Source organism: Capricornis sumatraensis, chromosome 2 (assembly GCF_032405125.1).
Source record: "Capricornis sumatraensis isolate serow.1 chromosome 2, serow.2, whole genome shotgun sequence".
Taxonomy (NCBI): Eukaryota; Metazoa; Chordata; class Mammalia; order Artiodactyla; family Bovidae; genus Capricornis; species Capricornis sumatraensis.
This window is the reverse complement of record NC_091070.1, coordinates 175,673,186-175,699,593: the sequence shown is the minus strand read 5'-3', so window position 1 is coordinate 175,699,593 and position 26,408 is coordinate 175,673,186. Positions and strand designations below refer to the sequence as shown.

The following is a 26,408-nucleotide window of genomic DNA, read 5'->3' as shown; positions in this document are numbered from 1 at the left end:
GGCCATAGTCCATGGGGTCGCAGAGAGTTGGACATGCCTGAGTGACCGAGCATACATCAAACACCTATTGGGAGCTCATTGAAATTCTTCAGGCTTATATTTAGCGACTATTAAGAAATATCTGCTAATTTCCCATCCTTAACAAATACATGCTTCTGTCCAGCATGGTCTTTATGGAATAAATATATTATTGTTCTTGAATAGGATAAAAATGCACCATTTAAAGTTCTACAAATTCAGTTCAGTTCAGTAGCTCAGTCGTGTCCGACTCTTTGCAACCCCATGAATTGCAGCACACCAGGCCTCCCTGTCCATCACCAACTCCCACAGTTCAGCCAAACTCATGTCCATTGAGTCGGTGATGCTATCCAGCCATCTCATCCTCTGTCGTCCCCTTTTTCTCCTGCCCCCAATCCCTCCCAGCATCAGAGTCTTTTCCAATGAGTCAACTCTTTGCAGGAGGTGGCCAAAGTACTGGAGTTTCAGCTTTAGCATCATTCCTTCCAAAGAAATCCCAGGGCTGATCTCCTTCAGAATGGACTTGTTAGATTTCCTTGCAGTCCAAGGGACTCTCAAGAGTCTTCTGCAACACCACAGTTCAAAAGCATCAATTCTTCGGTGCTCAGCTTTCTTCACAGTCCAACTCTCACATCCATACATGACTACTGGAAAAACCATAGCCATGACTAGACGGACCTTAGTTGGCAAAGTAATGTCTCTGCTTTTGAATATACTGCCTAGGTTAGTCAGAACTTTCCTTCCAAGGAATAGCGTCTTTTAATTTCAAGGCTGCAATCACCAGCTGCAGTGATTTGGGAGCCCCCTAAAATAAAGTCTGACACTGTTTCCACTGTTTTCCCATCTATTTCCCATGAAGTGATGGGACCAGATGCCATGATCTTAGTTTTCTGAATGCTTTGCTTTAAGCCAACTTTTTCACTCTCCTCTTTCACTTTCATCAAGAGGCTTTTTAGTTCCTCTTCACTTTCTGCCATAAGGGTGGTGTCATCTGCATATCTGAGGTTACTGATATTTCTCCCAGCAATCTTGATACCAGCTTGTGCTTCTTCCAGACCAGCGTTTCTCATGATGTACTCTGCATATAAGTTAAATAAGCAGGGTGACAATATACAGCCTTGACGTACTCCTTTTCCTATTTGGAACCAGGCTGTTGTTCCATGTCCAGTTCTAACTGTTGCTTCCTGATCTGCCTATAGGTTTCTCAAGAGGCAGGTCAGGTGGTCTGGTATTCCCATCTCTCTCAGAATTTTCTACAGTTGATTGTGATCCACACAGTCAAAGGGTTTGGCATAGTCAATAAAGCAAAAGTAGATGTTTTCCGGGAACTCTCTCTTTTTTGATGATCCAGTGGATGTTGGCAATTTGATCTCTGGTTCCTCTGCCTTTTCTAAAGTCAGCTTGAATATCTGGAAGTTCACGGTTCATGTATTGCTGAAGCCTGACTTGGAGAATTTTGAGCATTACTTCCCGAGCATGTGAGATGAGTGCAATCGTGCGGTAGTTTGAGCATTCTTTGGCATTGCCTTTCTTTGGGATTGGAATGAAAACTGACATTTTCCAGTCCTGTGGCCACTGCTGAGTTTTCCAAATTTGCTGGCATATTGAGTGCAGCACTTTCACAACATCATCTTTCAGGATTTGAAATAGCTCAACTGGAATTCCATCACCTCCATTAGCTTTGTTCATAGTGATGCTTTCTAAGGCCCACTTGATTTCACATTCCAGGATGTCTGGCTCTAGATGAGTAATCACACCATCATGATAATCTGGGTCATGAAGATCTTTTTTGTGCAGTTCTTCTGTGTATTCTTGCCACCTATTCTTAATATCTTCTGCTTCTGTTAGGTCCATACCATTTCTGTTCTTTATCGAGCCCATCTTTGCATGAAATGTTCCCTTGGTATCTTTAATGTTCTTGAAGAGATCTCCAGTCTTTCCCATTCTGTTCTCTTCCTCTATTTCTTTGCATTGATCACTGAAGAAGGCTTTCTTATCTCGTCTTGCGATTCTTTGGAATTCTGCATTCAGATGCTTATATCTTTCTTTTCCTCCTTTGCTTTTTGCTTCTCTTCTTTTCAAAGCTATTTGTAAGGCCTCCCCAGACACCCATATTGCTTTTTTGCATTTCCTTTCCATGGGGATGGTCTTGATCCCTGTCTCCTGTACAATGTCACGAACCTCATTCCATAGTTCATCAAGCACTCTATCTATTAATCTAGTCCCTTAAATCTATTTCTCACTTCCACTGTATAATCATAAGGGATTTATGTCATTTAGGTCATACCTGAATGGTCTAGTGGTTTTCCCTGCTTTCTTCAATATAAGTCTGAATTTGGCAGTAAGGAATTCATGGTATGAGCCACAGTCAGTTCCCAGTCTTGTTTTGAAGACTGTATAGAGCTTCTCCATCTTTGGCTGCAAAGAATATAATCAATCTGATTTCAGTGTTGACCATCTGGTGATGTCCATGTGTAGATCTTCTCTTGTGTTGTTGGAAGCAGGTGTTTGCTAAGACCAGTGTGTTCTCTTGGCAAAACTCTATTCGCCGTTGCCCTGCTTCATTCCATACTCCAAGGCCAAATTTGCCTGTTACTCCAGGTGTTTCTTGACTTCCTACTTTTGCATTCCAGTCCCCTATAATGAAAAGACATATTCTAATCTACAAACTAAAATATGTGAAATAATCCAAAGAATGATTATAGGAATTATAAACTAAGGGCTCAAATTTAGCCTTGAGAACTTTAAACTGAACTTCTTTCAGGCTAACAGGATCAGAACAATTATTCAGATGAACTGAATATACCCTTTTAAAACACGGTCATTAATTGATTATCATGTTACTTGTTCTAGTGAGTCTATGCAGCCATGCCTTTTGCTATACTAGAGGAATAAGAATGAATGTATCCAGTTAGATTCAAATCTCCCTATAATTGGTATTATTTATGGCAGAGAGAAAAGGCTGAAGATATATAAAGACTTCCTTGCTAAATGAGAATTAATTGCCAAAGCAAGGGTACATGGCTGGTAGGAAGTCAAAATTTTCATGAAAATGGGATCCTTCAGAGGCAGTTCCACACACTTAGTAGCTGAATCAAGGAGAAAAGCTTGAAGAAATCAATGAAATATCCTCTATTTAACGATCCATTTCAAGTACTTCTTTTGTTAATCTGAACAGTCAGGATGACGTATTTTAATCAGTTGACTTTAGTATTATTTCAGCCATTGGTATATTTAAAACCTATTCTACTTCTATTATGCAATTAAATTTGTTCTCAGAAATAATGCAGTAGGAAGTTGTAGAAATGTCAATGGAAAATTTCTTCTCTAACTTACAGAAACAGTGACAGATGAATAAAGTATTGTTAGTTCCACAGTTGTTTTTGTACTAGACTTTCTTACTTAATTACAGCATTAATTCTTTAACTTATAAAGCATATTACATTATCTCCTAATGCCAGTACAAAGATTATAGCTGTATCCAATAGTAAGGGACATCACTGTCATAAAATCTGGAGATTGTTTTCATCCAGACTGATTCTAAATTATTTCCTTAATAAAAGTGAGAGCCCAAAGAATGTCTATCAAATGGTTTTTAAATGACAGGTAAAAAAAAAAACTTTGTCACAGATTAAACAAATAGAAACCATGGCAGATTAAACTACTTATTTCATCAATTCTTAACATTTGTTCCTTAAAACAAACAAATAGTTGACTTCAGAAAATGGAGATAACAATAATATTTATACTATCTTCATTTCAGAAGAAATTTAAGAGCAAAAAGAAAATGTGAATTTGACCCATTGTAATGAAAATGTCTGTGATTGAATATGTAGTTTGAAGACCTAAACAATATGATAACTGGCAGATGATTAAGGATTGCTGCCACATGGAGACTATTAAAATGATAAGATTCCATTTTGTGTCATTTGACTTTTATCTGATTACTCCACTAGCTATCAGTTCAGTTCAGTCGTTAAGTCGTGTCCAACTCTTTGCAACCCCTTGGACCACAGCACGCCAAGCCTCCCTCTCCATCACCAACTCCCCGAGTTTACTCAAACTTATGTCCATTGAGTCGGTGATGCCATCCAACCATCTCATCCTCTGTCTTCATATTCTCCTCTTGCCTTCCGTCTTTCCCAGTATCAGGGTCTTTTCAAATGAGTGAGCTCTTAACATCAGGTGGCCGAAGTATTGGAGTTTCAGCTTCAACATCAGTCCTACAGTGAACACCCAGGACTGATCTTTAGGATGGATTGGTTGGATCTTCTTGCAGTCCAAGGGACTCTCAGAGTCTTCTCCAACACAGCAGTTCAAAAGCATCAATTCTTCAGCACTCAGCTTTCTTTATGGTCCAACTCTCACATCCACACATGACTACTGGAAAAACCATAACCTTGACTAGACAGACCTTTGACAGCAAAGTAATGTCTCTGCTTTTTATATGCTGTCTAGGTTGGTCATAACTTTCTTTCCAAGGAGTAAGCATCTTTTAATTTCATGGCTGCAGTCACCATCTGAAGAAGGCAATGGCACCCCACTCCAGTACTCTTGCCTGGAAAATCCCATGGACAGAGGAGCCTGGTAGGCTGCAGTCCATGGGGTCGCTAACAGTCAGACATGACTGAGCAACTTCACTTTCACTTTTCACTTTCATGCATTGGAGAAGGAAATGGCAACCCACTCCAGTGTTCTTGCCTGGAGAATCTCAGGGACGGGGGACCCTGGTGGTCTGCCGTCTATGGGGTTGCATGGAGTCGGACGCGACTGAAGTGACTTAGCAGCAGCAGTCACTGCAGTGGTTTTGGAGCCCCAAAAAATAAAGTTTGCCACTGTTTGCACTGTTTCTCCATCTATTTGCCGTGAAGTGATGGGACCAGATGTCATGATCTTAGTTTCTGAATGTTGAGCTTTAAGCCAACTTTTTCACTCTCCTCTTTCACTTTCATCAAGAGGCTCTTTAGTTCTTCTTCACTTTCTGCCATAAGGGTGGTGTCATCTGCATGTCTGAGGTTATTGATACTTCTCCCAGCAGTCTTGATTCCAACTTGTGCTTTATCCAGCCCAGTGTTTTCCATGAAGTACTCTGCATATAAATTAAATAAGCAGGTTAAACAAGGCTGACAATATACAGCCTTGACATACTCCTTTTCCTATTTGGAACCAGTCTGTTGTTCCATGTCCAGTTCTAACTGTCGCTTCCGACCTGCATACAGGTTTCATAAGAGGCAGGTCAGGTGCTCTGGTATTCCCATCTCGTTCAGAATTTTCCACAGTTTATTGTGATCCACAGTCAAAGGCTTTGCCGTAGTCAATAAAGCAGAAGTAGATGTTTTTCTGGAACTCTCTTGCTTTTCCGATGAACCAGCAGATGTTGGCAATTTGATCTCTGGTTCCTCTGCCTTTTCTAAAACCAGCTTGAACATCTGGAAGTTCATAGTTCACGTATTGCTGAAGCCTGGCTTGGAGAATTTTGAGCATTACTTTACTAGCATGTAAGATGATTGCAATTGTGCAGTAGTTTGAACATTCTTTGCCATTGCTTTTCTTTGGGATTGGAATGAAAACTGACCTTTTCCAGTCCTGTGGCCACTGCTGAGTTTTCCAAATTTGCTGGCCTATTGAGTGCCGCACTTTCACAGCATCATCTTTCAGGATTTGAAATAGCTCAACTGGAATTCCATCACCTCCAGTAGCTTTGTTCGTAGTGATGCTTCCTAAGGCCCACTTGACTTCACATTCCAGGATGTCTGGCTCTAGGTGAGTGATCACACCATTATCATTATCTGGGTCATGAAGACTTTTTTGTATAGTTCTTCTATGTATTCTTGCCACCTCTTCTTAATATCTTCTGCTTCTCTTAGGTCCATTCTGTTGGGTCCACCACCTATAGGTTCCTAGAAACCTTAAGGGTGAAATAAACTTTTATTGTTATTGTTAACATGCTTCTGTTCATTTATTTATTTCAGACATGTAAAATTCAACATCATCATAGAACAAATTCTAGGTGGAAAGTGTTGACTTAGCTCTAATTTCATCACTTTTACTATTATGGATCCTCTTTTTTTTTCATTGTGATTAATAATTTCCAATTACAGAGCTGTGTTTTGTAAGTTGACCTTTAGTCATAGAAGAATATGCTTATAGAGATTCAATAAGCCACAAATGACTGCCTGCCCATATCAGTCAGCTGCCATCCTAAGGCTTATGAACTGAAAGAAAAGGCCCTATCACCTCACCTTTTTATCTGTCATTTGAAGTACTGGAGTATACCACCAGTATTCAACTCTAAAAATTTAAGATCAGCAAATTTTAATCCTCCACATAATATTGCATTGTGTCAGCAGAATGCACTGTTACCATGTCCCGAGGGCAAGAGAAACAACCTCCCGCCACCTTTCTTTCAACTTTCAGGGCTCCCTTCCATGACTTTATACAAGTTTGTCCTCTAACACCCAAATGGGAGAACATAGATTTTTGACATTGAAATTACCCCTAGCTGTACACAAATAAAATAAGAAGATAATAATCATGAAATAATCATGAAATAGTATCTACAGTATATATCAGGCATGGTACTAAGGTGCTTGACATAAATACCCTCATCTTCACAATAACCTTATTCTGCTTCCTTTGATATGATCACTTGATTTTTCTTCTGTAGATATTAATATGGTGCATTGGTTGATTTTCAAATATTGAGCGAGCTTTTTATTATTCAAATAAACCCCACTTCGTCATGATGTTTAATTCTTTCTATATATTGCTGAATTCTATTTTGCCATTGTTTTGTTATGGACTTTTTGCATCTGTATTCTAAAGGATATTGGTCTATAGTTTTCTTTTTCTTTCTTCCTTTCTTTTTTCTTTCTGCTTTTTGTTTGCTTGTACTGTCCTTTTGTGATTTTGTTCATAAAATGGGACGCTTTTCCTCCTATTCTATTATCTGGAAAATAATGTATAGAATTACTGTTAACTCTTATTAAACATTTGATAGAATAAATAAGATTCATCACATAACATTATCCAGTATAATGATCTAAGCCTAGAGATTTTTTTCCTGGATATATTTAAATTACCGATGCTAAGAGTGCTTTCCAGTACTCTTGCCTGGAAATCCCACAGATGGAAGAGTCGGACACAACTGAGCAATTTCACTTTCACTTTTCACTTTCATGCATTGGAGAAGGAAATGGCAACCCACTCCAGTGTTCTTGCCTAGAGAATCCCAGGGACAGGGGAGCCTGGTGGGCTGCCATCTATGGGGTCGCATAGAGTCGGACACCACTGAAGCGACTTAGCAGCAGTAGCAGCAGTAGCAACCTTGATTGTTTCAGAGCTATTCAAATTATCTAATCCATATTGTGTGAGTTATGGTAGTTTGTGTTTTTAAGAAAGTGGGATGACCCTGAGGGATGGGATTGGGAGGGAAATGGAAGGGAAGTTGAGGATGGGGAACACATGTACACCTATGGCTGACTCATGTGAACATATGGCAAAAACCACCACAATATTGTAAAGTAATTAGCCTCCAATTAAAAAAATTTTTTAAGTGCAGACGTTAAAAAAAAAAAAAGGAAGTGGCCCATTTCATATGAGTTGTCAAATTGTTTGTAGAGTTATTTGTAGTGTTACCATATTATCCTCATGATATCTGCAGTCTGTCGTGATATCCTCTTCATTCTTGATTTTGGTAATTTGTCTTTTTTCTTCTTCTTCAGTCTTGCTAGATGTATGTCGATTTTGTTGATCTTTTAAAAAACAGCTATTTTATTTTGTAGTTAATTTTAAGTTCCATTAATTTCTACACTTTTAATATTTCCTTCTGCTTGCTTTGGTTAATTAGACTCCTATTTTTCTAAGCTATTGAGGTAGTATCTCAATTATTGATTTAAGGTGTTTTCTTTTCTAGTATATACAATTTAGCTTTGTTTCATGAATTTTCATTTACATTCAGTTCAATATTTTATTTCCCCTGAGACTTCTTTTTTGATCTATGAGTTATTTAGAACTACATTTTTAGCTCCCAAGTGTTTAAGTATTTTCTTTTTATCTTTCTATCATTCACTCCTAGTTTGATTGATTGTGATTGGAGAAAACATTTTGTGTAATTTCAGCTCTTTTAAATTTGTTGCAATTTGTTTTCCAAATCAGATCTAGTCTATCTCAGTGAATATACTGTGGGAACTTGAAAAGAATGTGTATTGTGCGCCTAATAGGTAGAATGTTCTATAAGTGATTAGATCTGCTTAGTTGATGTATTGTTGAATTTTTCTTTTTCTTCATAATTTTCAGTCTAGTTCTTCTATCAGTTGTTGAGAGAAGCATGTTGAAATCAGCAACTGTAAAAATGAGTTAAGTTCAGTCACTCAGTCATGTCCAAATCTTTGTGACCCCACGAACCACAGCATGCCAGGCCTCCCTGTCCATCACCAACTCCCAGAGTTTACCCAAACTCATGTCCATTGAGTGGGTGATGCCATCCAACCATCTCATCCTCTGTCGTCCCCTTCTCTTCTTGCCCTCAATCTTTCCCAGCATCAGGATCTTTTCCAATGAGTCAGCTCTTCTCATCAGGTGGCCAAAGTATTGGAGTTTCAGCTTCAACATCGATCTTTCCAGTGAACACCCAGGACTTATCTCCTTTAGAATGGACTGGTTGGATCTCCTTGCAATCCAAGGGACTCTCAAGAGTCTTCTCCAACACCACAGTTCAAAAGCATCAATTCTTTGATGCTCAGCTTTCTTTATGGTCCGACTCTCACATCCATACATTACTGGAAAAACCATAGCCTTGACTAGATGGACCTTTGTTGACAAAGTAATGTCTCTGCTTTTTAACATGCTGTCTAGGTTGGTCAAAACTTTTCTTCCAAGGAGTAAGCATCTTTTAATTTCATGACTACAGTCACCACCTGCAGTGATTTCGGAGCCCAAAAAAATAAAGTTTGCCACTGTTTGCACTGTTTCACCATCTATTTGCCATGAAGTGATGGAACCGGATGCCATGATCTTTGTTTTCTGAATGCTGAGCTTTAAGCCAACTTTTTCACTCTCCTCTTTCACTTTCATCAAGAGGCTCTTTAGTTCTTCTTCACTTTCTGCCATAAGGTTGGTGTCATCTGCATATCTGAGGTTATTGATATTTCTCCCAGCAATAATGAATGTCTATTTTCTTAGTTCATCAGTTTTGTTTTACACCTTTGCACCTCTTTTTCTGTTGTGTATACATTTAGGATTGCTTGTTTTCTTGGTCGATTGACTCTTCTTTCATCACATAAGATTCCTCTCTTTTCCTAGTGTATGGTCTTTGTTCTGAAATATACCTTATCTGGTATTAATGTAGCCACATCTCATTCCATTAATTCATATTTGCATGACATTTACTTTCAACCCTTTTAATATCTACCTGCCTATGTCATTATATTTGAAGTTATTTCTTATAGTCTGCATATAATTAAGCAATGTTTTTTAATCTACCCTTCCAAGATCTGTCTTTTAATTTGCATATTTAATCAATGTTTAATTTGACACATTAAGGTTTAAGTTTTACGTTTTTGTTTTCTGTTTGTTCTCTTTTAGTGCTTCTTTGTTTTCTTTTTCCTGCTTTTTCGGAATTTTTGAATATTTTTTAGAATTTAATTTTGATTTATCTACAGTGTTTTTAGTATACCTTTTTGTGTAGCTCTTTTAGTGATTGTTTTTGGTATGGCATTATGTAAACATAACTTACAAGAGTCCATTAGCATCATCACTTAGCAGCTCAAGTAAGTAGGTAAGAAACCTTGCCTTCTTTTATGTCCCTTCACCCTCCTCTACTTATAATTGTCTTAAATATTTCCTCTACATACATTTAGTATCGCCTCAGATAGCACCATAATTTTACTTCATCATCAAACATAATTTTGAAAATTCAAGAAGAGAAAAAAAGCTCATTTTATTCACCCATATATTTGCTTGTCATGTTCGTTTTCCTTTCTTAATGTTCCAGGTTTCTTCTTTTATCATTTTTTTTGTTTAGAAAATTCCTTTAACCATTATTTTAGGATAAATTAGTGGTGACAAATTCTCCTCTTTTTCCTCATCTGAGAATATTTCAGTTTTTCTTTGATTGCTGAAGAATATTTTTCAGGAGTATAGGATGTTGAGTTGACAGTTCTTTTTCTTCAGCACTTGAAAAATATTGTGGCACCTTCTTCTATCCTCCACGGTCTTTGATGAAATATCCAGTGTAATTCAAATTGTTTTTCCTCTATAGGTAAGAATGTCATGTTTCTCAAGCTGCTTTTGAGATGTTTTTCTTTCTCTTTACTTTTCAGAAGTTTGATTATAATATGACTGTGTGTTGATTTCTTTGTGTTTACCCTGTATGGGATTTCTCTCTGCTTCTTAAATCTATAGGACTTTTATTTTGCCAAATTTCAGAATTTTTCTGTCGTTATTTCTTTTAATTTTTCAGCCTGACTTCTTTCTCATCTGTTTTGATAATATTACTGTTGGAACCTTTGAACAGAGTTTCTGGGACTCTGTTCATTTTTTTTTTTCTCAGTGCATTTTCTCTTTGTTACAGACTGGATAATTTCTATCATCCTTTCAGTTGTTTTTTGTTTTTTATTTTTTTCCTCTTTGTTCTCTACATTCTGATATTAAGCCCATGCATGGATCTTTTCAGTTATTATATTTTCTAACTGTAAAATTTCCATGTGTTTCTTCTTTACATCTTCTGTTTCTTTACCAAGATATTATATTTCTTTGGTGGTTTTTGTTCTTTTATTTGTTTCAAGCATGTATATAATTAATCACTGAAGCATTTTTTTATTGTCACCTTAAAAATCTTTTCAGCTAGTTCTAATTTCTGTCATCTCAGTGTTAGCATCTATTGGGTTTTTTTCCCCATTGTTTGAGATCTTCCTTGTTCTTGGTATGGTTAAAACCTAGACATTTTCATACTATGTTACAAAACTCTGGATTATATTTAAATCATCTGTTGTAGCTGGTCTTCTCTGACACCACTCCAGTTGCCTCATTTTGGCCAAGCTGGGATACAAGTCCAATTTTTTCATTTAGAATCCAGTGACACTTGAGGCAAAGTCTCCTCATTTTCGTTAGGGAATTGAAGTTCCAGCTCCCAGAAGGTCTCCACTGATACCTAAGTGGGAGTAGCCCCATTGTACTTAAGCGATGGAGGAAATCCTGACTGTCTCCTAAGACCTCTCTAACTACCCTAATGCGAAGGTAGAGTGCCTCATTACTGCTGGGTTGGGGTGTGAGTCCATGTTCCTTGTGTGGTCTCCACTGACACCACTGGGTGGCAAGTGGCTTACTACTGGCCAGTGGGGATGCATTCACTGACGCCTCACTTGGCCTTCTCTGACACCACCCCAGCAGAAGTGTTGTGCCTTGTTAAAGCCTTATAAGGGTAGACGTCTCCTCTTCCCACTTGGTCTTTGCTGGCATTGCATGGTGGGACTACAGTCCTTTCCATGGTGTTTGGCTATAATAGAGCAATTGTTATCTAAAAGTTTTCTGTCTCGCTAAGATGCCCTTTTTTCCTTGTCCTTTGGCTAGAGAGACTAGGCTTTGTTGGGGCTTTCTTCATCTATCCTGGTTGGCATTTGGGGGATGTCCACTTTTTCAACTTCTAGTCTGGGATATATGGCACAAAAATAAAACCTGAGAAATTTACTACCATGTTGTTACTTGGTCCTTAGCCTCTTTAGTCTATGTTCCAGAGTTTTCCTATATTTGTTTATTTATAACATCCAGTGTTTTTCATTGTTCTTAATGGAGGGAATAGGGAAAAGTATGTCTACTCTATCTACTTGAAGCAGAAATCCTACTGTCCTGATTTCTGACACTGAACCCTATCTGTTAAAAAAAAAAGGTACTGCAGAGTATATGTTGTAGATTGTAACTGATAGAACTGTTTTGTTGTTGTTTTACAAAATTATTGAAACCAACTCATTTAAATGAGTACTCCTGTTTCCTTGAAATCAGTTACTTAATTATTCCTTGTAGATGTTTCTGTGTTGTTGACATTGCTCCCAAATATCTTTATAACTCTTTTGAACTCAATTTTAGAAAATGAATTGTATCCATTTGAGTATTCTCAGTGGCATAAATTGTCGTCCTTTGAGGCTGTGTTTAATTTTTGGAAGCAATTACAAGTGGTCCAAGAGCCAAGATAAGTAGTAAAACAGATAGCTAAATTGAGTAATACACTTGTCAGTCTTTTCTAAGAAAATAGTGTGAATCACAACTTGATGTAGTAAAAAAATATCATCTATTTTATATCATACAAAACCCCCCAAACATTTCAAATTTCCACAGAATAACGAGTTGTGGGATAAATTGTATATGAATAGTGCCATTTGGTATCAAATCACATTTTTTTTTCTGTGGCTTTGACAAAAATATTTCCTTGGGATGTTTGGAGTTTTTCTCTGTAAACCTTGACAGTGTTTTTGGGTCAACTTGAAAACATCATCTTCCATACTATTCTCCTCAAATACATGTTATTCTGTTCAACCTCCCTTTGAAAGTTCAAAACAAATGTCAAATCTTCTCTGTTTCTTTTTATCATTCAAAATGTGCAACTCAACCTTTATAGAAAACTTCATGTTCAAATTCTCCTTCAGTATGAGTCAATGTTCTCATAGCTAACCCTCTACTTGAACAAATTCAGTCTCTTGACATTTTCTACATTTTCATCAGTCCTTTATACTTCTTCATGAGCATCCTTATTACTTTCTCAAGCCTCTGTGCCAGCCAAAAAAACTTCCTCTTTATAGTCCCTCCACACCATAATTGTTCCATTAGATGTCTTGTGCCATTTATGTTTGGTTAACTTCACATAAAATTTAGTGTTAATGCTTTGCTTTCTATAGCTGTCATTGCCCATCCCCATTTATTGCACCCTGTAGCCCCAGTAGAGGGTGAAAGAACTGCTGCTGATGTGAGCAGAATCATTTTACAGAATGTTCTTTCCATGCCCACTTTATGTTTGCCAAGCCATCTGAGAACATGAGCATTATTATTTTATAATCATGAGAAGATTGCTAAAACACAGAGCATCCTCCTATTTGCTTAAGTATAAAGTTCTAAGTCACATACATAAGGTCTAAAACTAGATAATAGACCTAATTCAAAAAGTAGGAATGGCTCTTTAGCAAATTAAAGGACTGCTAAAGAAATTTGATATACCCTTCCTCAGCCACCTGATACTTTTGTTCCTTTTTGTGGTTCCTTTTCATTTCATAGTTCACTATTGGAGGGAGAGAGGCAATTTGGGGGAAATGGTTGTTGCACTATAATTTTGTATTTAAGAACATGAACTCTGATTGTCAGACAGCCTTGGTTCAAATCCTGGTCCAGCCAGTTTCCCAGTTGTGCAAATTACTTGGGACAGTTACTTAACCTCTCCAAGCCATAGTTTCCTCCTCAGTAAAATTAAATAATAACAGCTAATAATAATTAATCCCTTAATACTATTGTAAGGGTTAAAGGAGATAATATGTATAACATAAGTTTTAGCACATTGTCTGGCACTTAGTGTTTGGATGGTAGCCATTGTTTATTAAATATAAATTACAGTGCCAGTTATTAAAGATGTTAAGTATGATATGGTGCTTGCCTTGAAAGGTTTCAAATCAAAGCATAATTAAAGCTCAAACTTTCCAATCAGAAGGAAAAAAAAAGCCATAAAAATTATTTTTTAATATAAATTAATTTATTTTAATTGGAGGTTAATTACTTCACAATATTGTATTGGTTTTGCCATACATCAACATGAATCCACCATGCATAAAAATAATTTTAAAGGCTATAATATAATACATTTTAAAACTATAGCATACAGTTTTTTACCCTTGAGTAGACCATTATCAGAATATCCTAATCAATGAAATTGTGGCTAAGCAATCATTATTGATTATCTCATGTGAATTATGCTCATGGGACTCGAGCTATGTTCTGGACCCCTCTAAATTTGGGGGGGTATAAAATTCTTTTCTTGTCTGTCACTTTCAATTAAACAGCCAGTTTTCCTCTTTTCCATTGGCTCAAGCACTAACTGAAGACCCATGAATACTACATCAATGGAGACAAGAAGAGGATATAAAGTCAATTGATTGTTTAGTAGTCAAGCCAGTCAGTCTTAGTCAGCCTGTACCCCCAGCTTCTCTAAGTCCAGGAAGCTATTTTCTCTAAGTAACTCAGCAGGCCAGTGAGTTCATTCAGAGTACAGTAGCTCAAAATGTGATACTGGGCTTATCATGGTTTTCCTCTCCTACCTAACAAGAGAACATGAAATTCCATGGAGGTATGAGAGAATGGAATTTGCAAAAAGGGAATACTTGACCAAAAGTGCGTTCAGTCTTCTAGAATGGCTGAGAAAGTTGTGACATCTTTCATTTAGATTTCTGAGAAGGAAATAGATATATTAGAGAAATACACATTTGCCTATTATGAGTTTATCTTAGTTGTGCTTATGATGTCATAGTTTTGTGATCCCTGGTTACATTAGACAGTATTGGTATGATAATTGTTTTGATATTGTGCTGTGTTTGATATTGTGCCTGAACTTCTTTTTGCATCTTTTCCTCCAATTTCTTGTGACTGAAATATCTTTACTGGTTTTGAATGTAAAAAAAATGGTACATGATAAGACAATCAGTTGGATATCTAAAATGTAATCAAATGATTTTTTACTTTGCCTTACATATTGCCAAATAGTAATTTTTAATATTTTCTTAGCTGAAATACCTGTTGTTTGAAATCAAACAACATGCCTTCCCTCTCCAAATGATTTTCCAATGATCACTGTCATCTCCTTATATCCCTATGTTGCTCTTCTGTAAGAACCTTAAAGTAATGAAGTCACCTTTTCCTTGAATACTTGTTAAATAAATTTTCCTTATTCCTCCAATCTGACTTTTTCGTAGTAATCAAAAATCTTGATTAGTCAGGAAAATTCACCAACTTTCATAACTAATGAATTCTTAGGTGAAATTTACTTTTAAATTCCAAATTGCCTACCCTTAAAACATCAGTAAGAAAGACAATGAATTCAGAACGTAATCCCTCAGATCCTTTCATAATGATGGTGTAGTACCAAGCACAATATTAAAATATAGTTTTAAAAGTATTAAGGATGAGCATTCATTTCCCAAGTTAGACCTCCACATTAAACCATACTTAATTTTAAAAGGCATGTTCTAGGAGACTTCCCTGATGGTCTAGTGGTTAGGACTCTGCCCTTCCATTGCAAGGGGCATGGGTTCGATCCCTGCTTGGGGAACTAAGGTCCCCACAAGTTGCCTGGTACAGCCAAATCAATCAATCAATAAATAAAAGACATGTTCTGGTTATCAACTCACAAACAGAACTACCTCCTTAGAAGAAAAGATGTCAGCTAGAATGACTCAAGAAACCCATGCTAGAATGAAGGTGAGAAAATGGAGTGAACAAAGAACTGGATTAGATACTGTTTCATGTAAAGATTGGAGACCAAACTTTCCCATGCCCTTTAGCAACTCTCCTCTAGCAAACTAGACTTGTTAAAGTTGCTCAGTCGTGTCTGACTCTTTGCGACCCCAAGGCCTATATATACAGTCCATGGAATTCTCCAGGCCACAAGACTGGAGTGGGTAGCCATTCCCATCTCCAGGGGATCTTCCCAACCCAGGGATCTAACCAGGACTCCCGCATTTTTCAGGCAGATTCTTTACCAGCTAAGACACCAGGGAAGCCCAAGAATACTGGAGTGGGTAACCTATCCCTTCTCCAGTGGATCTTTCCAACCCAAGAATCGAACTGGGGTCTCCTGAATTGCAGGTGGATTCTTTACCAGCTGAGCTACCAGGGAGCAACCATACATGGATTGATAAATGATTGCTGTTGCTTTAAATGGGGTACTGATGAATCTCTGAAAGCTCACATCAAGATCTGCATGCAGAGCTCATTTTAAAGACCTTTGCATAGCTGGGCTTCCGTCGTGGCTCAGCTGGCAAAGAATCCACCTGCAATGCAGGAGACCTTGGTTCAGTCCCTGGATTGGGAAGATCCCCTGGAGAAGGAAACAGCTACCCACTCCGGTATTCTGGCCTGGAGAATTCCATGGACTGTTTGGTCCATGGGGTCACAAAGAATTGACAGGACTGAGTGACTTTCACTTCACTTGCATAACTAGTGTCTCTACAGGCTAGACACAAGAATTTCACATGATTAATTTTAATGGAATTTTAAAATTCCCAAAAAAGTATTCTTGGTTTAATAATAGAGAAAATTAATAAATATCAATTGTACTCACAAAAACAAGCTTCCTATACATATGGTGTGGCATGAAGACAAATATGGAATTCAACTCTTTTGCTTCAGAATTAGGAATTAGTTTCTATCATTTCCCCCAATGTTTCACATATTACATTCCTCTCCCTGCTGTTGTTCAAAGTGAAATGCCAGATGGTTCACCTCTTTATTTTTTAAGTTCTGACCTTTTCTTCTTGAAATTTTTCAGACTAAACATTGTTCCTTTAAAATGGGGGTTAAAATCACCTTTGATAAGCTATCAGATGACTACAAATGTATTTAATGTGACCTTGCTCTGATATTAACATTTTCACAGACCACAGTAGGCAGACCCTTACTGTTTTTTCATTATCTTTTCCAGCCATGGCTGAAAGCCCAAATGATGCCACTTTACTTACTCTGTGCTTTTTTCCCCCCTACTTTAATCACATCCTTTCAACACCACAAATCTTCTGACAGATTATCTTCTCCACAGGCAGGCAGCCACATCCAGACCTTGATGGGCTCCCAAAGCCTTCAGCATCGTAGTCGGGAGCAGCAGCCATACGAGGGAAACATTAACAAAGTGACCATCCAGCAATTTCAGTCACCATTGCCTATTCAGATCCCCTCTTCACAGGCCACTCGGGGACCTCAGCCTGGACGGTGCTTAATTCAAACTAAAGGGCAAAGGAGTATGGATGGATATCCAGAGCAGGTGAGAGGAGTTCTTATAACTGATGAATTTTTAGGAAATGTTTGGATAAGTCCCAGCAGTCCATGGTTTGCCTTCCCTCATTAATGTAGCCTGAGACATGTTAATGCGTCACCACGTTGAATGGATTGAAGCCCTCTTTGTTGCGATTTTACTGTCATTTTCAGTGGTTAAGATCTACAACATATAGTAATTGATGATTGATTAAAATGCCCATTTCACATAGAGAAAAATTGATGAGTTGGGATAGTTTTTCTGGTTTATCCTGTACCTTTTTCTACCTACTCTCAACTCTGATTTAGCTTTTCAGCACAGCTTTTGAATGTTACAAAGTGCTTCAGTGAATTAGGTGTAAATACAAGGCCTTTGGTGAAATTAACAGTGTATAATGTAAACTGTATATTCCCTTCTATTTGTGGGATTTTTTTTTAAGTTTTATCTTCTAATTGTTGAATAACACAGAGATAAATCTTTGCTATGATCAAAATGATAAAGCAGTTAGAAGGGAAACATTCCTGAAATGCTCCAAAAGCTATTGATAAATACCATGTACTAAAAAAAAAAAAAATTGCTGCTCTTCTGACCTACCTAAAATTAGGATTTGGTTTTCTATTGTAAAATCTTATTTTCTTCCTTAAGGCTAGAATATTGAATAGGCTCTCATCTTTTGAGTCATATTAAGCTTAGAAAGTAAGACAACAAGATCTTAATACTCTCAGAAAGTTAATTTCCCTTATTTCATTCTGCAGATAATAAGGCAAAGCTCCTACTGACTTCACTAACCCCTTAATATGGTTTGTAAAGGTTTCACTTTATTATTGCTTACTCAAAGCTTCACAAATCACCCTTCTCATTTTCTAAACATATCAAATAAGATTATCTTCATTCTCTAGCTTTTTCCTTTATGCTATTAAGAGTCATTTATTATTTGGATCCCAGCTGCTCTAGAAATCTGTGTTTCCTAATACCCTTCTTGAACCTGAGATTATATATTAATCATTCTCAGAATCACGGTTTTTTTATGATGATTTTCTTCCTATCTTGCCTTGATCTAGGCCAAATGTTAGATTTAAGGTAAAATAAAGCAGACAGATGTCTTTAATCAGGTAATGAGTTGAGGTTTTTAATTCTCTAGAGATTTTTAAAAGTTAATAAAGTTTTAAATTATGCTTTACCACAGGCATCTTAGGTTAAAAATTGTTCATATCCTCTTCACTACAAATATCATAACTTCAATCTAATTCTCTGATTTAATTATTCCTGTTGTTAGCAGGCATAATTAATAAAATAAGTTATTACAAAAGTTCTTTCTCCCAGAATCAGCACATTTAAATCCATTGAGATCAATACCCTCTGTTTCACCTACTTTTAGTGATAGGGTTAGTATTGTTATTGGTTGTTTTTTTGCTAAGTCCTGTCTGACTCTTTTGCAACTCAATGGACACCAGGCTCCTCTGTCCATGGAATTTTTCAGGCAAGAATACTGGGATGGATTGCCATCTCCTTCTCCAAGGGTTAGTATTAGCATGCGGTTATTCTGAACACTCTAATTTAAAGGCCTTTTAGCATTATTACTCCAAAAATACATAAACTGTATAGCTTGACTTAATGAGAGTATTACTAAGTTTTAATTCACATACTTATTAAATTTAAAACATCATAGAGAATGCATTTATAGTCATTGCAAGTGTTTTGCAGCTCTAAAAACATGAGGTATCTTTCAATCTGGGAGGTGAAAACTTAAACATTCAATGTTTACATTAAGGAAAGTACTTAAGTATAATTACTTTTAAAATCCCCAGGTTTTTTTCTGCCTTGGTTTCAGGCTGAAATGGTTTGGAATGCTGAGATAAAAACTGGAGTGAACATGAGGAAGTCTAAGGACACTTTCAACAAATAGTACTAGTCCCCAAACAATGCTCCCCCTTTCCCTGAGTTACAAACCCAGAGACAGTTTCTCAGAACATTTTTTATGACTCAGACTAATAATTATCCACTACCAGTGGCAGGCTGACACATAGACATCCTGGCTCATTACAATGTGCATCTCTTCCCAACTCCACCTTCGGTGACATCACACTGATAAATTGAAATTGTGAAGATAATTACACTAGGGAAATCAACAAACACCACAAACCAGGGGCCTCACCTTCCCCTAGCCAGCTCTTAAACATTTCCCAGTACATCACCAACTGCTACACTGCTTTCTTTCATCTGTCTTTTTCTAACCTCTCCACTTCTTCGTTTAGCTCTACAACAAGGGGTCCCCAGTCTTTTTGGCACCAGGGATTGATTTCATGGAAGACAATTTTTCCACAGACCTGGGAGGGGGGATGGTTTGGGGATGATTTGAGCACAGTAGAGTTCACACTCCTGTGAGAACCTAATGCCAAAGCTGATCTGACAGGAGACGGAGCTCAGGTGGAAATGTGAGCAGCGGGTAGTGGTTGAAAATACAGATGAAGCTTCACTCATTCACCTGCCACTCACCTCCTGCTGTGTAGCCCAGCTCCCAACAGGCCACGGGCAGTACCAGTCCATGGCCCAGGGGCTGGGGACTCCTGCGCTATAGCATTCAACAAATGCTAGAATACTAGGAATAGTTCTCAGAATTTGGAGTTTGAGTTTAATGGTACCTTTTTTAAAGTGTGTGACTCTGACCAAGTCTTTAACTCTTTCATGAGGTTCTGTTTTTCTCCTTATAAAATGAGAACATTACCACCCACCAACAACATTCAAAAAGTTTTGGGGCCAGTCAAATGATACAATTTTACACATACGCATGCACATGCAAAATAAGTTTGGCACTAAAGAAATTGGAAACAAAAGAAATAGAAATACAAGATTTTAAGGATTAAAATACTAGATGTTGCTTAATGATTATCAGTACCAACCTCCCTATACAGATAGAAAACAAACAAAAAGAGGCTGAGGAGATTATATAGTTCACTCTCATAATAAAAATACTTTATGTATTTTTTACATTCCTAAGTCACTTTTCTTTTGAAAACTCAGACCTCTCTAATATACGTGTGTATGCGTTAAAAGCAAGATGTTTTCCATATTTAGCAAGAAAAAATGGAGGAGAATATTTAAAACATTTAAGATCTGTATAGTTTCACATGAAAAGCATAGAGCAATGATTGAAGTGCAAAGACCCAGGAAGTAACTGACAATTTCTAATATAGGCTTTAGAAATATAAATCAAAATCCTGTATCTTCATAAGACATTTTTAGTGGTGCATTAAAAAGACCAGTAAAACAGTTTTCTTAAATGATTACAGCAACAGTGTAAAATTTGATCAAGCACTGCATGGAAAAAACCTAAGTCATTCACAATTTTTAAGTGCAAGGAGACATCAAAAACATAGTACCAATAGATATGCTGCTGCTGCTGCTGCTAACTCGGTTCAGTCGTGTCCAACTCTGTGCGACCTCATAGACAGCAGCCCACTAGGCTCCTCTGTCTCTGGGATTCTCCAGGCAAGAACACTGGAGTGGCTTTCCATTTCTGTCTCCAATGCATGAAAGTGAAAAGTGAAAGTGAAGTCACTCAGTCATGCCCGACTCTTAGCGACCCCATGGACTGCAGCCTACCAGGCTCCTCCGTCCATGGGATTTTCCAGGCAAGAGTACTGGAGTGGGGTGCCATTGCCTTCTCCAATAGATCTGCTAGATATAGCAGTAATTTCTATGAAAGTTTGGAGATTTTTACTTTTACAAAATAATCACTTAGGATATCCCTGGTTGAGCAGTGGATAATGCTTAATTATAATTCTTCATTAAGATTATAATTCTCAATAACCATCCACCTGCCAATGCAGGGGACGTGGATCTGATCCCTGGTCTGGGAAGATTCCTCATGCTGCAGAGCAACTAAGCCTGTGAGGCACAACTCCTGAAGCCCACTCAACTAGAGCCACTGCTGCCCAAAAGAAGCCTCTGCAATGGAGAATGACCCTGCTAGCCACAACTAGAGAAAGCCCACACAAAACAACGTAGACCCAGCACAGCCATAAATAAATGAATAAGTAAAAACTTTTTTAAAAAGTAATCACTTATTGGAATGCTATAGGTATAAACGTCAGAACCAATTACAATGAATCTACATTTTTTTTAATTCAGGGAAGAGAAGTCTGAATGAAAATAGGAAAAGAAGGGACAATAGTTGTCATATATTAAGTGTCTACTATGCTATTTATATTACATGTAGTGTATCTGTGCTATATATACCAGGTACCTTGCACACAGGCCTGGCTTCAGGATGTGTGATCTGTACAGCTGCACCAAGTCCTGCACTTGGACGGGCCCTGTACTTGGTTTAATACTCTGCTATCACCAATTTGTAATTCTTAATAATCATTAAACAAGGAGCCTCATGTTTTCATTTTGCATCAGGCCACACTAATTATGTAGCTTGTCCTGCTTACATATCCTCTTGTACTTAGTGTACACAATAATCTTACTTACTTTTTATAAATGAAGACCAAGGCACAAAGAAAATAATATGTGAGAGATATAATTGGTCAAGCTGAAATTTTAACCCAAGGCTGTCTAACCCAGAACCCAAGTTCTGTGTGCCAGTTTTACTATTAAATTAACTGTATGAATCAGAAACTTGCTGTGGCCTCAGTGTCCCCTTCTGTCAAATAATATTAACTGAACCTGTTTCAACTACAGTTCAAAGTTTTAGAACTGCTTTCAGTTCAGCCTCTCAGACGTGTCCAACTCTTAGCGACCCCATGAACTGCAGCACTCCAGGCCTACCTGTCCATCACCAACTCCCAGAGTCCACCAAAACCCACGTCCATCGAGTCGGTGATGCCATCGAAGAATCTCACCCTCTGTTGTCCCCTTCTCCTCCAGCCCTCAATCTTTCCCAGAATCAGGGTCTTTTCAAATGAGCCAGCTCTTCTCATGAGGTGGCCAAAGTATTGGAGTTTCAGCTTCAACATCAGTCCTTCGAATGAACACCCAGGACTGATCTCCTTTAGGATGGACTGGTTGGATCTCCTTGCAGTCCAAGGGACTCTCAAGAGTCTTCTCCAACACCACAGTTCAAAACCATCAATTCTTCTGCACTCAGCTTTATTTATAATCCAACTCTCACATCCATACATGACTACTGGAAAAATCATAGCCTTGACTAGACGGACCTTTGTTGGCAAAGTAACATCTCTGCTTTTTATATGCTATCTGGGTTGGTCATAACTTTCCTTCCAAGGAGGAAGCATCTTTTAATTTCACGACTGCAATAACCATCTGGAGTGATTTTTGGAGCCCCCCAAAATAAAGTCAGCCACTGTTTCCACTGTTTCCCTATCTATTTGCCATGAAGTGATGGGACCGGATGCCATGATCTTCGTTTTCTGAATGTTGAGCTTTAAGCCAACTTTTTCACTCTCCTCTTTCACTTTCATCAAGAGGCTCTTTAGTTCTTCTTCACTTTCTGCCATAAGGGTGGTGTCATCTTGATTCCAGCTTCTGCTTTCTCCAGCCCAGCGTTTGTCATGATGTACTTTGCATATAAGTTAAATAAGCAGGGTGACAATATACAGCCTTGACGTACTCCTTTTCCTATTTGGGACCAGTCTGTTGTTCCATGTCCAGTTTTAACTGTTGCTTCCTGACCTGCATACAGGTTTCTCAAGATGCAGGTCAGGTGCTCTGGTATTCCCATCTCTTTCAGAATTTTCCACAGTTTTTTGTGATCCACTCAGTCAAAGGCTTTGGCATACTCAACAAAGCAGAAATAGATGTTTTTCTGGAACCCTCTTGCTTTTTCCATGATCCAGCAGATGTTGGCAATTTGATCTCTGGTTCCTCTGCCTTTTCTAAAACCAGCTTGAACATCTGGAAGTTCATGGTTCACGTACTGCTTAAGCCTGGCTTGGAGAATTTTGAGCATTACTTTACTAGCATGTGAGATGAGTGCAATTGTGCAGTAGTTTGAGCATTCTTTGCCATTGCCTTTCTTTGGGATTGGAATGAAAATGGACCTTTTCCAGTCCCATGGCCACTGCTGAGTTTTCCAAATTTGCTGGCATATTGAGTGTAGCACTTTCACAGCATCATCTTCTGGGATTTGAAATAGCTCCACTGGAATTCCATCACCTCCACTAGCTTTGTTCATAGTGATGCTTCCTAAGGCCCACTTGACTTCACATTCTGGGATGTCTGGCTCTAGGTGAGTGATCACATCATCGTGATTATCTGGGTCATGAAGATCTTTTTTGTACAGTTCTATGTATTCTCACCACCTCTTCTTAATATCTTCTGCTTCTGTTAGTCCCTACCATTTCTGTCCTTTATTGAGACCATCTTTGCATGAAATGTTCCCTTGGTATCTCTAATTTTCTTGAAGAGGTCTCTAGTCTTTCCCATTCTATTGTTTTCCTCTATTTCTTTGCATTGATCACTGAGGAAGGCTTTCTTATCTCTCCTTGCTATTCTTTGGAACTCTGCATTCAGTTGGGTATATCTTTCCTTTTCTACTTTGCTTTTCGCTTCCCTTCTTTTCACAGCTATTTATACGGCCTCCTCAGACAGCCATTTTGCTTTTTTGCATTTCTTTTTCTTGGGGGTGGTCTTGAGTCCTGTCTCCTGTACAATGTCATGAACATCCATCCATAATTCATCAGGCACTCTGTTTATCAGATCTAGTCCCTTAACTCTATTTCTCACTTCCACTGTATAATCATAAAGGATTTGATTTAGGTCATACCTGAATGGTCTAATGGTTTTCTCCACTTTCTTCAGTTTCAGTCTGAATTTGGCAATAAGGAGTTCATGATCTGAGCCATAGTCAGCTCCCGGTCTTGTTTTTGCAGACTGTATAGAGCTTCTCCATCTTTGGCTGCAAAGAATATAATCAGTCTGATTTCGGTGTTGACTATTTGGTGATGTCCACGTGTAGAGTCTTCTCTTGTGTTGTTGGAAGAGGGTTTTTGCTATGACCAGTGCGTTCTCTTGGCAGAACTCTATTAGCCTTTTCCCTGTTTCAATCTGTACTCCAAGGTCAAATTTGCCTGTTACTTTATGTAGATGGAATAGACACTGACTGGAACTCACATGAACATGTCCAATGCTTTAAAAAGCAAAAATACTCAACAAATGGAAAGTTTTATTATCAATAAAAATTTACCTCTGTGTCCCTTAGTGTGGCCTAAAGAACTAATGAGTTTCTAATATGATTAAAGTGAGTTCCATATACCCCTGAAAATACATAATAAATTCTACCACCAATGATATTGAATGGATTTAAATGAGTGTCATTTGTAGCTAGCCAGCACACTTAACTTTTTTTAACCTTAAAGAAGCACTTAGTAAACTTTGATTTTCCTCCTGAATGATGAAACTATCTCAACGTTCAAACTACCCATCACAATAACACAAGGCAAAATATCTAAGAATTCTAATTTAATACACTTATTTTTACATATTCATTTTTCATAGAAATTAAGTAGAAAGTCTGTTTTCAACTCTATAATTAACATAAAATATATGAAAGTGATTTTTAAAGCATAAAGTACTGTCCAGATTCAAGGTATTAGTTTTTATAAACTAGAAATCTGATGTGTAATAATGGATATCTTTTTTAACAAATTACCTTCAACAAACTCGTGTGCATGTCACTTGAAGTTCATTATCAGGGAACTCTACTTAGAAAAGGGATTATACAAATGACCCAATTTTGCTCTTTTGTATGGCTGAGTAATAAATATTCCATTGTGTATATGTAACACATCTTTATCCATTCCTCTGTTGATAGATATTTAGGTTGGAATCTATAAAAGTGATATAGATGACCTTGTTTGCAAAGAAGAAATAGAGACACAGAGGTAGAGAATAAATAAATAGATATCAAGAGGGAAAAGAAAGATGGAAGGAATTGGGAGATTGGAATTGATACATATATACTATTGATGCTATGTATAAAATAAAGAGCTAATGAGAACAACTCTGGAGCACAGGGAACTCTATTTAATGCATTGTGATGATCTGAATGGGAAGGAAATCCCAAAGGAAAGGGATATATGTATATGCATGGCTGATCCACTTTGCTGAACAGTAGAAACTACACAACATAGTAAAGCAATTATCTCAACAAACAATAATTTTTAAAAAGAAAACATAAGGGATTATAATGCATAAACTATTTTGATTATTGACAAATATAATAGAGAATCATAGAATTGTATTAAACAGTGAGTTGAAGAAAACCAGAGAGTGAAGACTTGACTCCTTCCCATTCCACATGAAAATTCTTAGCCATCATATCCATTTTCTCAGCTCCTTCCTTTGTTTTCCAGTTCAAGTGACTATTTACCTTATCCTCTTCTTCTCAGTAAAATAATACTTTGTATCAGTTTTTCTCAACCTCAGCTGTACTTTAGAATCTTCTCAACTTTTTTATTGAAGTATAGTTGATTAACAATATTATTTTAGTCTCAGGTATACAGCATAGTGATTCAGTATTTTTGCAGATTATATTTCATTATAAATTATTGTAAGATATTGGCTATGATTTCCCATACTAGATAATATATCCTTGTTGTTTATTTATTTTATAAATAATGGTTTGTTTCTATTAATCCCATACCTTAATTTTTTTTTACCCCCTCCCCTCTTCCGTTTGGTAACCACAAGTTTGTTTTCTATGTCTATGAGTCTATTTCTGTGTTGCATATATATTCATTTGTATTATTTTTTAGATTCCGCATGTCAGTGATGTCCTACAGTATTTGTCTATCTCACTTATTTCATTTAGCATAATGCCCTCTAAGCCCATTCATTTTGTTGTAAATAGTAAAATTCTATCCTTTTATATGGCCCTTTATATTGTGTGTATATATATTACATTTCCAAGTCTTGGATATGGTAAATAGTGCTTCTGTGAAGATAGCGGTTCGTGCGTCTTTCTGAATTAGTGTTTTCATTTTTCCTGGATATAGGCCCCGGAGTGGAATTGCTAGTTCTAGTTCTAGGCTTCCCTGGTGGCTCAGATGATAAAAGAATCTGCCATGCTGGAAACCTGGGTTTGATCCCTGGATTGGGAAGATTCTCTGGAGAAGGGAATAGCAGCCCACTCCAGTATTCTTGCCTGGAGAATCCCATGGACAGAGGAACCTGGTGGACTACAGTCCATGGGGTCACAAAGAGGGAGATTGTTCAGGAGCTTTGAAAAACACTAATGTCCGGGCCTCATTCCCAAAGAAACTGATTTCATTAGTCTGAATGTGAGCTGAGTGATAGGAATTTTTGAAACTCCGCAGGTGATTCTATTGTGTAGCTAAGGCTGAGAAGTGATATTTGAGATATTCTACAGCTCAACAATTTACCAGCTGAATAACGTATTGTTATTAACACTATTTAGAAGCATACA

The 26,408-nt window shown here is 37.5% G+C and overlaps 1 protein-coding gene across 2 annotated transcripts in view; it reads left to right on the top strand.

Moving 5' to 3' along the window:
* LRRC7 (leucine rich repeat containing 7) overlaps positions 1-26,408 on the top strand; it is a 496,743-nt gene that overhangs the window by 425,222 nt on the left and 45,113 nt on the right. For both annotated transcript variants that reach the window (XM_068963774.1, XM_068963773.1), the window contains one exon: positions 16,805-17,026. In XM_068963774.1, coding sequence (XP_068819875.1) covers positions 16,805-17,026 — 222 coding nt within the window. The remainder of the gene's footprint in view (positions 1-16,804; positions 17,027-26,408) is intronic.